Source organism: Salmo salar, chromosome 02 (assembly GCF_965601325.2).
Source record: "Salmo salar chromosome 02, fSalSal1, whole genome shotgun sequence".
Taxonomy (NCBI): Eukaryota; Metazoa; Chordata; class Actinopteri; order Salmoniformes; family Salmonidae; genus Salmo; species Salmo salar.
Window position 1 is genome coordinate 86,414,126 of NC_138292.1, and position 15,520 is coordinate 86,429,645.

Sequence of the window (15,520 nt, forward strand, 5' to 3'; positions counted from 1 at the left end):
ATCCATTTTAGAATAAGCCTGTAACGTAACAAAATGTGGAAAAAAAGTCAAGGGGTCTGAATACTTTCCGAATGCACTGTACACTGAATATGCAAAACATTGCTCTTTCCATGACATACACCGACCTGGTGAATCAGAGAAGGGTAGGAGAAAGGTTAAGAGTTGATGTCTGCCCCCCCCCCCCCGACATCTAATTAGCATAATAAAACCAAATAAAATAAAAAGCTGTTTGTTTAAAGCTTCAAGAGATTTTTCTATTTTTTTTGCATCTCAATCCACCACATCAGCCAATCATCAGCCTTCTAACAAAAACGTCTGTAGCGTCCGAACAGTTTGAGCTAAACACTGATACGACCCCTCTGTGGAAAGGTAAGTCTCTCACAAAAACACATACAGTACCAGTCAAAAGTTTTGGACACACCTACTCATTCAAGGGTTTTTCTAAAAAAATTCTACATTGTAGAAACTGCTTGTTTGAGTAGACATGTAGACAGTAGACATGCTCATGTTATTTATGTTAGTGCAGGGTGAACTGCACACAGTGGACTTCCTACTAGGGCACACTGCCTCAGTGCTTTCAAGGGTTTTTCTTTATTTTTTACTATTTTCTACATTGTAGAATAATAGTGAAGACATCAAAACTACGAAATAACACATATGGAATCATGTAGTAAACAAACAAAAAAAAAGTGTTCAACAAATCAAAATATGTTATATTTGAGATTCTTCAAAGCATTTCAATTATGCATTTAATGCATTTCAATGAACAGTTGAATGTTAATTTGTTGAATTTCTTTCCCTCTTAATGCTTTTGAGACAATCAGTTGTGTTGTGACAAGGTAGGGTTGGTATACAGGACACAGCCCTATTTGGTAAAAGACCAAGTCCATATTATGGCAAGAACAGCTCAAATATGCAAAGATAAACGACTGTCCATCCTTACTCTAAGACATGAAGGTCAGTCAATCCGGAAAATGTCAAGTTTCTTCAAGTGCAGTCGCAAAAACCATCAAGCGCTATGATGAAATTGTCTCTCATGAGGACCGCCACAGGAAAGAAAGACCCAGAGTTACCTCTGCTGCAGAGGATAAGTTCATTAGAGTTACCAGCCTCAGAAATTGCAGCTCAAATAAATGCTTCACAGAGTTCAAATAACAGACACATCTCAACATCAACTGTTCAGAGGAGACCGTATGAATCAGGCCTTCATGGTCAAATTGCTGCAAAGAAACCACTACTAAAGGACACCAATAAGGAAATTTGCTTGGGCCAAGAAACACGAGCAATAGACATTAGACCGGTGGAAATCTATCCTTTGGTCTGATGAGTCTAAATGTGAGATTTTTGTTTCCAACCGCCGTGTCTTTGTGAGACGCAGAGTAGGTGAACGGATGATCTCTGCATGTGTAGTTCCCACCGTGAAGCATGGAGGAGAAGGTGTGATGCGTGGGGGTGCTTTGCTGGTGACTCTGTCTGGGATTTATTTAGAATTCAAGGCACAACCAGCATGGCTACCTCAGCATTCTGCTGCGATACACCATCCCATCTGATTTACACTTAGTGGGACTATAATTTGTTTTTCAACAGGACAATGACCCAACACACCTCCAGGCTGTGTAAGGGCTATTTGACCAAGAAAGAGAGTGATGGAGTGCTGCTTCAGATGACCTGGCTTCCACAATCACTCGACCTCAAACTAATTGCGATGGTTTGTGATGAGTTGGATGGCAGAGTGAAGGAAAAGCAGCCAACAAGTGCTCAGCATATGTGGGAACTCCTTCAAGACTGTTGGAAAATCATTCCAGGTGAAGATGGTTGAGAGAATGCAAAGCTGTCATCAACGCAAAGGGTTACTTTGAAGAATCTAAAATATATTTTCATTTGTTTAACACTTTTTTTGTTATTACATGATTCCATGTGTGTTATTTCATAGTTTTGATGTCTTCACTATTATTCTACAATGTAGAAAATAGTAAAAAATAAAGAAAAACCCTTGAATGAGTAGGCGTGTCCAAACTTTTGACTGGTACTGTAGGTGTATTGTTTGTTAAACTTTGCAATCAATGGTTTTTGGTGTCTACTTTAAAGAATAACACTAACACTTTGTTTACTACATGATTCCATATGTGTTATTTTATAGTTTTGATGTCTTCACTGTTTGTTCAACATAGAAAATAGTAAAAAGAAAATAAAAACTTGAGGCGGTGTGCCCTAGTAGGAAGTTCACCCTGCACTAACATAAATAACATGAGCATGTCTACTTCGCTAAGCATCCCAGTAAAGCAATTAAAACAATCAAGCATCCCAGAAGTGCTGAAATAGCCCACGTTAACATATGTAGCTTAAAAAACAACAATTATTTGCTAGTAACAGTTGACATTCATATTCTGACTATCTCTGAAACTCACTTACATAATATATTTGATGATACAGTGGTAGAAATTAATGGTTATAACATCTACAGAAAAGACAGAATTGCCAAAGGTGGAGGTGTGGCTGTTTTATATTCAGAACCACATTCCTGTAAAGCTTAGAGAGGATCTCATGTTAAATACTGTTGAAGTAACAGGTTCGTTCATCTGCCTCACCTAAAGCCCATTCTGATGGGAAGCTGCTATAGACCACCAAGTGCTAACACAGTCAGTATCTGGATAACATTTTTGAAATGCTTGATAATGTATGTGATGTCAACAGAGAGGTATATTTTCTGGGTGATTTAAATATTGACTGGCTTTCATCAAGCTGCCCACTCAAGAAAAAGCTTCAAACGGTAACTAGTAACTGCAAGCTGGTTCAGGTTACCAATCAACCTACCAGCATTGTTACAAACAGCACAATAATTAAATTTACATTTTAGTCATTTAGCAGACGCTCTTATCCAGAGCGGCTTACAGTAGTGAAGGCATACATTTCATACGTTTTCATTAAAACAAATTTTTATTCCGTACTGGTCCCCTGTGGGAATCGAACCCACAACCCTGGCGTTGCAAACACCATGCTCTACCAACTGAGCCACACAGGACCAACATATATTGATCACATCGTTACTAATGCTGCAGAAATGTGTTTTAAAGCAGTGTCTAAATCAATTGGATGTAGTGATCACAATACAGTAGCCATATCTAGGAAAACCAAAGTTCTAAAGGCTGGGCCTAATATTGTGTATAAGAGGTCTACGAGAAGTTTTGTAGTGATTCATATGTTGTTAATGTAAAGAATATTTGTTGGTCTGTGGTGTGTAATGAGGAGCAACCAGACGCAGCACTTGACAGATTTATGAAATTGCTTATTCCAGTTACTAATGAGCCATTAAGAAAAGGACTGTAAAAACTTAAACCCCCTTGGATTGATGAGGAATTGAACATTTTTACTGTTGAGAGGGATGAGGAATAAGGAATGACAAAAAAAAGTCTGTCTGCAAAACGGATTGGCAAACATACTGCAAATTGAGAAATCATGTTACTAAACTGAATAAAAAGAAGAAACTACACTATGAAACAAACATAAATGATATAAAGAATGATAGTAAAAAGCTTTGGAGCACCTTAAATGAAATGTTGGGCAAAAAAGCCAACTCAGCTTCATTATTTATTGAATCAGATGGTTCATTAAATCACAAAACCCACTGATATTGACAATTTACTTGAATCACATTTTCATTGGCAAGATTGTTTTATTTCACCTTTATTTAACCAGGTAGGCTAGTTGAGAACAAGTTCTCATTTGCAACTGTGACCTGGCCAAGATAAAGCAAAGCAGTTCGACACATACAGCAACACAGAGTTACACATGGAATAAACAAACACACAATCAATAATACAGTAGGAAAATCTATATACAGCATGTGCAAATGAGGTAGGATAAGAGAGGTAAGGCAATAAATAGGCCATGGTGGCAAAGTAATTACAATATAGCAATTGTAACTGTAGCTCAGTTGGTAGAGCATGGCGCTTGCAACGCCAGGGTTGTGGGTTCGATTCCCACGGGGGACCAGTATTTAAAAATGTAATAAAATGTATGCACTCTACTGTAAGTCGCTCTGGATAAGAGCGTCTGCTAAATGACTAAAATGTAAATGTAAACACCGGGATGGTAGGATGTGCAAGTTGAGATACTGGGGTGCAAACGAGCAAGATAAATAAATAAATACAGTATGGGGATGAGGTAGATTAGATGGGCTATGTACAGGTGCAGTGATCTGTGAGCTGCTCTGACAGCTGGTGCTTAAAGCTAGTGAGGGAGGTAAGAGTCTCCAGCTTCAGAGATTTTTGCAGTTCGTTCCAGTCATTGGCAGCAGAGAACTGGAAGGAGAGGCGGCCAAAGGAAGAATTGGCCTTGGGGGTGACCAGTGAGATATACCTGCTGGATCGCGTGCTACAGGTGTGTGCTGGGGGTGACCAGTGAGATATACCTGATGGAGCATGTGCTGCTATGGTGACCAGTGAGCTGAGAGAAGGCGGGGCTTTACCTAGCAGAGACTTGTAGATGACCTGGAGCCAGTGGGTTTGGCGACGAGTATGAAGCGAGGGCCATTCAACGAAAGCATACAGGTCGCAGTGGTGGGTTGTATATGGGGCTTTGGTGGCAAAACGGATGGCACTGTGATAGACTGCATCCAATTTGTTGAGTAGGGTGTTGGAGGCTATTTTGTAAATGACATCGCCGAATTCGAGGATCGGTAGGATGGTCAGTTTTACGAGGGTATGTTTGGCAGCATGAGTGAAGGATGCTTTGTTGCGAAATAGGAAGCCGATTCTAGATTTAATTTTGGATTGGAGATGTTTAATGTGAGTCTGGAAGGAGAGTTTACAGTCTAACCAGACACCTAGGTATTTGTAGTTGTCCACATATTCTAAGTCAGAACCGTCCAGAGCAGTGATGCTGAACGGGCGGGCAGGTGCAGGCAGCGATCGGTTGAAGAGCACGCATTTAGTTTTACTTGCATTTAAGAGCAGTTGGAGGCCACGGAAGGAGAGTTGTATGGCATTGAAGCTGGTCTGGAGGTTAGTTAACACAGTGTCCAACGAAGGGCCAGAGGTATACAGAATGGTGTCGTCTGCGTAGAGGTGAATCAAAGAATCACCAGCAGTGAGAGCAACATCATTGATGTATACAGAGAAGAGAGTCGGCCCGAGAATTGGGCCCTGTGGGGCCGGACAACAGGCCCTCCGATTTGACATACTGAACTCTATCAGAGAAGTAGTTGGTGAACCAAGCGAGGCAATCATTTGAGAAACCAAGGCTGTTGAGTCTGCCAATAAGAATGTTGTGACTGACAGAGTCGAAAGCCTTAGCCAGGTCGATGAATACGGCTGCACAGTAATGTCTCTTATCGATGGCGGTTATGATATCATTTAGGACCTTGAGCGTGGCTGAGGTGAACCCATGACCAGCTCTGAAACCAGATTGCACAGCGGAGAAGGTACGGTGAGATTCGAAATGGTCGGTAATCTGTTTGTGAACTTGCCTTTCAAAGACCTTAGAAAGGCAGGGTAGAGTAGATATAGGTCTGTAGCAGTTTGGGTCTAGAGTGTCTCCCACTTTGAAGAGATTCCAATCTATGGGAATCTCAGACGATACGAAAGAGAGGTTGAACAGGCTAGTAATAGGGGTTGCAACAATTTCGACAGATAATTTTAGAAAGAGAGGGTCCAGATTTTCTAGCCCGGCTGATTTGTAGGGGTCCAGATTTTGCAGCTCTTTCAGAACATCAGCTATCTGGATTTTGGTGAAGGAGAAGTGGGGGAGGTTTGGGCGAGTTGCTGTGGGGAGCGCAGGGCTGTTGACCGGGGTAGGGGTAGCCAGGTGGAAAGCATGGCCAGCCGTAGAAAAATGCTTATTGAAATTCTCAATTATCTTGGATTTATCGGTGGTGACAGTGTTTCCTAGCCTCAGTGCAGTGGGCAGCTGGGAGGAGGTGCTCTTATTCTCCATGGACTTTACAGTGTCCCGGAACTTTTTTGAGTTTGTACTACAGGATGCAAATTTCTGTTTGAAAAAGCTAGCCTAAGCTTTCCTAACTGCCTGTGTATATTGGTTCCTAACTTCCCTGAAAAGTTGCATATCACGGGGGCTATTCGATGCTAATGCAGAATGCTACAGGATGTTTTTGTGCTGGTCAAGGGCAGGTCTGGAGTGAACCAAGGGCTATATCTATTCCTGGTTCTACATTTTTTTTATGGAGCATGCTTATTTAAGATGGTGAGGAAGGCCCCTTTAAAGAATAACCAGGCTTCCTCTACTGACGGGATGAGGTCAATGTCATTCCAGGATACCCCGGCCAGGTCGATTAGAAAGGCCTGTTTGCTGAAGTGTTTTAGGTAGCGTTTGACAGTGATGAGGGGTAGTCGTTTGGTCGCAGACCCATTACGGATGCAGGCAATGAGGCAGTGATCGCTGAGATCTTGGTTGAAAACAGCAGAGGTGTATTTGGAGGGCAAGTTAGTTAGGATGATATCTATGTGGGTGCCCGTGTTTACGGATTTGGGTGTTGTACCTGGTAGGTTCATAGATAATTTGTGTGAGATTGAGGGCATCTAGCTTAGATTGTAGGATGGCCGGGGTGTTAAGCATGTCCCAGTTTAGGTCACCTAGCAGCAAGAGCTCAGAAGATAGATGGGGGGCAATCAATTCACATATGGTGTCCAGGGCACAGCTGGGGGCAGAGGGTGGTCTATAGCAAGCGACAACGGTGAGAGACCTGTCTCTGGAAAGGTACATTTTTAGAAGTAGAAGCTCGAATGGTTTTGGTACAGACCTGGATAGTAAAATAGAACTCTGCAGGCTATCTCTGCAGTAGATTAGCAAACTAAGGCATGACATGCCAATAACAAAAGCTGACACAACACATCCAACACATCCAATAACTGATAAAATTATGAAAGACGAACATTAGAATTTTGAATTCTGTCAACCGAGTGTGGAAGAAGCGAAAACAATATTGTTGTCTAAAAACAATGACAAGCCACCGGGGTCTGGCAACTTGGATGGAAAATTACTGAGGATAACAGCTGACGATATTGCCACTCCTATTAGCCACATCTTCAATTTAAGCCTACTACAAAGTGTGTGCCCTCAGGCCTGGAGGGAAGCGAAAGTAATTCCGCATAGTGCCTCAAATAGCTGATCAATCAGCCTGTAAACAACTTTTTTTCAATCTTTACTAACGACAGGCTTTGAGTAAAGCCAGTATGATTATGTATGCAGATGACTCAACACTATACATGTCAACTACTACAGAGACTGAAATGACTGCAACACTTAACAAAGAGCTGCAGTTAGTTTCAGAATGGGTGGCAAGGAATAAGTTATTCACAAAATATCTTAAATACTAAAAGCATTGTACTCACTAAACCCTAAACCTCAACTAAATCTTGTAATGAATAATGTGGAAATTGAGCAAGTTGAGGTGACTAAATTGCTTGGAGTAACCCTGGATTGTAAACGGTCATGGTCAAAACATATTGATAAAATAGTAGCTAAGATGGGGAGAAGTCTGTTCATAATAAAGTGTTTCTCTGCCTTCTTAACAACAATATCAACAAAGCAGGTCCAACAGGCCCTAGTTACCAATACATGTTGCTCAGTGTAGTTCAATGTCCAGGCCTAATTTAACTGTTATACGCTGAATACATCATATGAAAAGTGTAACGTTAGGACTATAACTACTGTTCCCTGAAGGAGGGAAACGAGGAACATACTATTAAATCTGCACCTCGCTGTAAGTCTCGCCTTCCACAGGTGATGATTCATTCCTTCAATTGAAATACTGCTCTTCACCAAGCCCAGGAAAGGAAGGTGCGGTGCCAAAGAAGATGTTGTTCCTCGTTTCCCCTCCTTCAGGGAACAGTAGTTATAGTCCTAACATTTGACATTCTGTTAGCCGATGTGATAAAGAACTTTAAACAGGTCAACATTCACAAGGCCGCAGGGCCAGACGGATTACCAGGACGCGTGTACTCAGAGCATGCGCTGACCAGCTGGCAAGTGTCTTCACTGACATTTTCAACGTCTCCCTGACCCAGTCTGTAATACCCAACGTGTTTCAAGCAGACCACTATAGTGCCTGTGCCCAAGAACGCCAAGGTAACCGGTCTAAATGACTACCACCCCATAGCGTCACATCTGTAGCCATTAAATGCTTTGAAAGGCTGGTCATGGCTCACATCAACACCATCATCCCAGAAACCCTGGACTCACTCCAATTCGCATACCGCCTCAACAAATCCACAGATGACGCAACCTCTATTGCACTCCACACTGCCCTTTCCCACCTGGACAAAAGGAACACCTACGTGAGAATGCTGTTCATTGACTACAGCTCACCCCTTCACACAATAGTGCCCTCCAAGCTCATCACTATGCTAAGGACCCTGGGACTGAACACCTCCATCTGCAACTGGATCCTGGACATCCTGACAGACTGCCCCCTGGTGGTGAGGGTTGGCAACAACACACGCACCACACTGACCCTCAACACAGACCCCTCAGGGGCGTGCTTATCATGGACTACAGGAAACGGAGGGCCAAACATGCCCACGTTCACATTGACGGGACTGTAGTCGAGCCGGTCGAGAGCTTCAAGTTCCTCTGTGTTCACATCACTGACCAATTATTGTCCAAACATTTACATTTACATTTAAGTCATTTAGCAGAAGCTCTTATCCAGAGCGACTTACAAATTGGTGCATTCACCTTATAATATCCAGTGGAACAACCACTTACAATAGTGCATCTAAATCTTTTAAGGGGGGGTTAGAAGGATTACTTTATCCTATCCCAGGTATTCCTTAAAGAGGTGGGGTTTCAGGTGTCTCCGGAAGGTGGTGATTGACTCCGCTGTCCACAGTAGTGAAGAGGGCATGACAACGCCTCTTCCCTTTCAGGAGGATAAAAAGATTTGGCATGGGCCTTCCGATCTCAAAAGGTTATACAGCTGCACCATTGATAGCATCTTGACCGGCTGCATCACCACCTGGTATGGCAACTGCTTGGCATCTGACAGCAAGGTGCTATAGAGGGTGGTGCGTACTGCTAAGCACACCACTGGAGCCGAACTCCCTGCCATTCAGGGCCTCTATACCAGGCGGTGTCAGAGGAAGGCACTAAAAATTGTCAGATGCCAGCCACCCTAGTCATAGACTGTTCTCTCTAGGCCCAAAAGGCTCCTTAACGTTCCACTTCACAATAACAGCACTTACAGTTGACAGGGGAAGCTCTAGCAGTGCAGAAATTTGACAAACTGACTTGTTGGAAAGGTGGCATCCTATGACGATGCCACGTTAAAAGTCACTGAGCTCTTCACTAAGGTCATTCTACTGCCAATGTTGGGCTAAGGAGATTGCAAGGCTGTGTGCTCGATTTTATACACCTGTCAGCAACGGGTGTGGCTGAAATAGCCGAAACCACTAATTTGAACGGGTGAACACATACTTTTGTTTATTTAGTGTTTTAGTGTATTTGCGACTGCTCGACCCAAAAAATATTTAAAAATCTCGGTCGACAAACAGCCTACTGACAAAACAATCGACCAGTCGACTAGAGTCAGCTCTAAAAAAAAAAAAAAAAAAGGGGGGGGGGGAAATTGCCTGAATATTATACAATGACTTATCAACAGCTCTAACAATTTGACCCACACAGGAAATCTTCCCTGGCAGTTATAGAAAGACCCATACACTATATAACCATTGATTCTTGAAGAATAGAACTTATAAATGCCTCATATGTTTCAACTGTCTCACCCCATCTGAAACCAAAATATACGCCTGTATAATGCCACTGTTTGTAAACAACCACTGTATAGTTTCAAAAGTAGGTTAAAACTCTCATTTTTAACTCATGGATGGCCAGTTCTTGTATTCATAGTGTAGTGAATTCAGGGGGAAGCCCTGAGCTGAACTCAAACCTGGGTCCAGTGACTGTCAAGTCAACACCTTATAACTGTTACACCAAGATGTCTGAACTTCTTAACGAGGTCACTCGGTTTTGGGTTAAGGTTCCAACAATAGCTTTCTCTATGAATTTGAGAGTGGTTACATTTCTCCAGCCTCCATCCCTCAGCTGTTAACCAAACCAAGTCTCTGGGCTGACATTTTGTTGCTGTTTAAATATAAGATTGATTTGGCTTTTTTAAAGGGACAATCAACCAACCAATCTACAGTCAAAACAATAACAACACTGTAATTCCACCCTGTTTAGGTAATAAGATGAGGGATGGGCTAGAGAAATGTAACTAGTCTCAAATTCATAGACAGACCTATGGATGCAAGGACTGACCATTATAGTTTTAACCATGTTTTGAAGATATACAGTGTTGGTTTACATTTACATTGTTTCTAAACATTGGAGTAAAATAAGCTTATTTGGGGTTCTGATGGGGTACAACAGTTGAACTAAGCTCATGAGGCATATGTTATATTCTTCAAGAATCAATGGCTATATATAAATCATTTAAAAGTCCAAATATGGATGAAGCAATTGCAGATTTCCCCTTTAACACCAAACATCAGTTCAGCAACTGCAGAGTTTGTGCCTCTGTTTTTAAGACAGTACTTACTAGTGTTAATCAGGGAACGGTTTCTCAAAACCATCTTACTGCTAAGTTCATCATTAGAACAACTGGACGCCTTAAGATGCCTTTGGGAAACCGGACCCAGATATCCAGTTTCCTCCTCTTTTTCCTCCTCCTCCTTTTTCGATGTGACAGTCATCTCCCCCTCCTCTTTCACTTCAAATACTGCATCTTCCTCTTCTTTTACTGTAACATCCTCCTCCTCTTTCACTCTGAACGCGTCTTCCTCTTCTTTCACTGAAACGTCTTTCTCTTCTTCTTTCACAGTAAAAGCCTCACCCTCTACTTGTTTTTGTATTGTAACATCCTCCTCTTCCTCCTCCTCTTTCACGAGACCTTCTTTCTCCGTCCAGCAGGCCTCCTCTTCTTCAGCAGGAGGAGAGTAGCTTCGTGAGCTCATGGTCGGAGATGTTAGCTAGCTAGCATTAGCGACTAGACTAGTGCTAGGCTAAATTATCAAGCCAGCTAGCTGGCCAGTAACCACAGCGTAATGTGAAATTAAATCGGATAACTAACTAGACGACAGAAGTGGGTTTAAAACACAGTGCCTAATATACACGAAAGCGTCTAAAGAGCTTTATTGGTTCGGCTATTTTGGCTGGCTGACTAACTGTTGTTGAAAGAAGCGTTCCGTCCACTAGATTATACGTCACACTAACAGCCTAGCCTTAAAGCCTCATACCGCCATCTGCTGACTGGAGTGGGTAACGCAGTTGAGAGAAAATAATATTTTATTTTCAGACAGAAAGTTAAACGGTAGAAAACATGAGTTTTTACTCGCCAATGTAGCGACACAGTGTCGTTTTAAAGACTTAGTAATGTAGTTGTAGTCACGACCTTTTTATTTCTTTTATTTTACCTTTATTTAACCAGGTAAGCTAGTTGAGAACAAGTTATCATTTACAACTTCGACCTGGCCAAGATAAAGCAAAGCAGTGTGATACAAACAACAACACAGAGTTACACATGGAATAAACAAACGTACAGTTAATAACACAATAGAAAAAGTGTACATACAGTGTGTGCAAATGGCGTAAGAAGGTAAGGCAATAAATAGGCCATAGTAGCGAAGTAATTACAATTTAGCAAATTAACACTGGAGTGATAGATGTGCAGATGATGATGTGCAAGTAGAAATACTGGAAATACTAGTGTGCAAAAAAGTAAATAAAACAATATGGGGATGCGGTAGTTGGATGGGCTATTTACAGATGGGCTGTGTACAGCTACACCTGATTACCTATATGTACAAACATATTTATGTTTTTAGGTTATTACATATTGATGAACTTATTTCCGGATATCATCTAAACTACTCAACAATTTTTGTTATATTCTTTTTTTAACCTTTATTTAACTAGTCAAGTCACTTCAGAACAAATTCATATTTACAATGACGGCTGACACCGGCCTAACTCGGACGACGCTGGGCCAATTGTGCGCCGCCCTATGGGACTCCCAATCACGACCGGTTGTGATACAGCCTGGAATCGAACCAAGGAATGTAGTGATGCCTCTAGCACTGCACTGGCATACATACTAGCACTGGCATACAGTGCCTTAGACCGGTGGAAGTTGATGCATGTAGGCCCTTCTTATACAGGCTATGAGCAGCACTTCGTTCAATTTATTGAATCAGTTATTGTTTTCATTGCTCAAACCGTGAACAATACCTGTCAAACTCAGACATTTCTCTCAAAACACAGGGATGTCGATTCGCACAGTTCGCCAAAAAATAGTAGGTTATTCTGGCTGGAATTGTTACTCTCCTGCACAAATTACTGACATGGCACTGCATATAATTACATTACCCGACCACCTCCAGTAAAACTAATCTGATGTTCAAATAAAATCAGGCTTTATTTATACAGCACATATCAGACAAATCAAATCAAACTTTATTTGTCACATGCCCCGAATACAACAAGTGTAGACCTTACCGTGAAATGCTTACTTACAAGCCCTTAACCAACAGTGCAGTTCAAGAAGAGTTAAGAAAATATTTACCAAATAAACTAAAGTTAAAAATAATAAAAAGTAACACAATAAAATAACAATAACGAGGCTATATACAGGGTACGGGTACTGGTACCAAGTCAATGTGCGTGGGTACAGGTTAGTTGAGGTAATTTATACATATAGGTAGGGGTGAAGTGACTATGCATAGATAATAAATAGCGAGTAGCAGCAGTATACAAAACAAATGTAAGTAATTTAAGTAAATGTAAGTAATTATTCAACAGTCTTATGGCTTGGGGGGAGAAGCTGTTAATTTTGGTCCTATAATTGGCGCTCCTTATTTGGGCCTGTTCCCGGGAAAGCAGTATTTCCTTCTTGTCTGACTCGTTAACGGAAAAAGCTTCTTCCAGTACGAGGTGAGGAGTCGCTGTTCTAATATCCAAAAGTTATTTTCGGTCATAAGAGACGGTAGCAGCAATATTATGTACAAAATTAGTTTAAAAAAAATGGATGCAAAGCAATGGCTTCACAGAATTTATTATTTTTTTATTTAAAAAAATACATATTTAATACACAACATAAAAATGAGCATTCTAAGGAAATATCATTGACTAAAATAGTCAGAATATTATGTAATATCCCAAAATATAAGCTTGTTTTATTACATTGTTTTGTAAACATTGTACAAAAAAAATGTCAGTTGGTTGAAAATCTTACATGAAATGTAAAATATTTAATATCAAAACCGAATGTACACTCCTTCCCTAATATGTATGGGCAATGATTCACTTAATGTTGAGGCATTAAAAATGTATATTTTGTCAGGCTGGATGTTTGAAATATGAGGTGATTTGAGTCATGCTTCTTCAGTAGTGGAATAAAGACAATTAATACGGGAGTGATGTATGATTGTTAACAAAATTGTTCTTAGACCAATTTTTGATAGTCCATGTGTATAGGCTGCAAATACGTTGAAATTAAGTTGTTTTCAAGTCGCTGAGAACAACGACCTGAAAAACACGTCTTTTCAACTTTCACTTTCAACCAAAACCGAGCATATAATGGACTTTGGGCACGGTCTTCTTTTCAACGAAAAATAATAAATAAGCCCAATGTCAAAACATACATATCATTTTTTTTATGAGCACCTTTTAAACTGCACCAAAAACGGTGTAGTATTGAAGTTAAAAAAAAACAAAAAATAAAATAAAAAAAAACACACACGGAAATGGGAGAAATCTTTTACCTCAAAGGTCAGAGGACAACCTGCATAAAACAGTCAGCAACATTTTTGGAGTGATGCATTTAAATTCAGTAGAAACGCAACACTTATATGTCATCACTAATATTGATTTCACGTTGAAACCAATTACATGTCCTGTCAAATCTAACAGCTCAAAAGAACACACGGAATCTGGGAGGACAATTTGTAGAAAACAGCTAGCTACATTTCAAAGTGTTGAGTTGTATTTTGATTCAAGAATGTCGGCAAAGTTTTTTTGTTAATCACATAAATAGTACTCCTTCACTTCAGTCCCATAATGAGGCTAATATCCACATCATGCTGAAATCAATAGCACAAGGGGAAAACGTTTAAGGTTCTACATAGTGACATTATTAAAATACTCCTACAATGTTAAAACATTCTACATTGTGACATCATTAAAATAATGTTAAAACATTGCACATTATTTCATTTTATGGAATAACTCCTTCATGTATGTATTTTCTGATGTTTAATCAGAGATCTTTTATCAGAGTCTCTCTTGTCACATTGATCACAGCTATGACACTTCTCTCCTGTGTGTGTTCTCTGGTGTGATTTTAAACATCCTGACGAAATAAAACTCTTTCCACAGTCAGACCAGTGAGCAGTGTGTGTGTTCTCAGGTGTATAGTCAGATGGCTAGATGTAGTAAAACTCTTCCCGCATTGATCACAGCTATAAGGTTTCTCCCCTGTGTGTGTTCTCTGGTGTGTTTTCAGACTGCTTGGATCATTAAAACTCTTCCCACATTGATCACAGCTATAAGGTTTCTCCCCTGTGTGTGTTCTCTGGTGTGTTTTCAGACTGCTTGGAACATTAAAACTCTTCCCACATTGATCACAGCTATAAGGTTTCTCTCCTGTATGGATTCTCTGATGTATTTTAAGGTTTGCTGAAGAGGTGAATCTCTTCCCACAGTCAGAGCAGTGAGTTGTATCGCCTGTGTGAATTCTCTGGTATTCTTTTAGTGAATCTGATCTTGAGTAACTCTTCCCACAGTCAGAGCAGAGGTGAGATTTCTTCCCTGTGGGTTTCCGCTGGTGTTTCTTGAGGCGTTCTGATGGGGAGAGACTCGTCTCTGTCTCTTCAGCTTCATGATGTTGTTGAGGCTGCCCAGAGGATCCACGATAGTCACATCTCTCTCCTGTGTGAACAACAAAGTCAGACAGATGGTTAAAGACCACAACAGCAGAAATCCACTGTTTATTTTAGCTAAAAGGTGATGCCCATGATGTTGTACAACAATTTACATCTGTAATGAATGTTTAAATGCTTTTACAAATGTATTTGACAATTGTCCTAATATGGACAGTCAAGTGACCAACAATAGCCTTTGTCATATTTCAAATCAAATTTTATTTGTCACATGCGCCGAATACAACAGGTGTAGGTAGACCTTACCGTGAAATGCTTACTTACAAGTCCGTAACCAACAATGCCGTTTTAAGAAAATAAGAATTAAAAAAAGAGTTACCAAATATACTAAAGTAAAAAAGGGGGGAAGGGGGGGGGGGGGTCAATGCAAATAGTCCGGGTAACCATTTGATTAGCTGTTAAGGAGTCTTATGGCTTGGGGTTAGAAGCTGTTTAGAAGTCTCTTGGACCTAGACTTGGCGCTCCGGTACCGCTTGTCGTGCGGTAGCAGAGAGAACAGTCTATGACTAGGGTGATTGGAGGCTTTGATGATTTTTAGGGCCTTCCTCTGACACCGCCTGGTATAGAGG

The 15,520-nt window shown here is 40.8% G+C and overlaps 1 protein-coding gene across 1 annotated transcript in view; it reads right to left on the reverse strand.

Moving 5' to 3' along the window:
* The window catches only part of LOC106594474 (uncharacterized), a 35,006-nt gene that overhangs the window by 2,490 nt on the left and 16,996 nt on the right, over positions 1-15,520 (reverse strand). Inside the window, exons 4-5 of the mRNA XM_045711456.2 lie at positions 14,360-14,940; positions 10,556-10,982 (exon numbers count right to left, since the gene is read on the reverse strand). Of these exons, the coding sequence (XP_045567412.2) occupies positions 10,556-10,982; positions 14,360-14,940 (1,008 nt within the window). The remainder of the gene's footprint in view (positions 1-10,555; positions 10,983-14,359; positions 14,941-15,520) is intronic.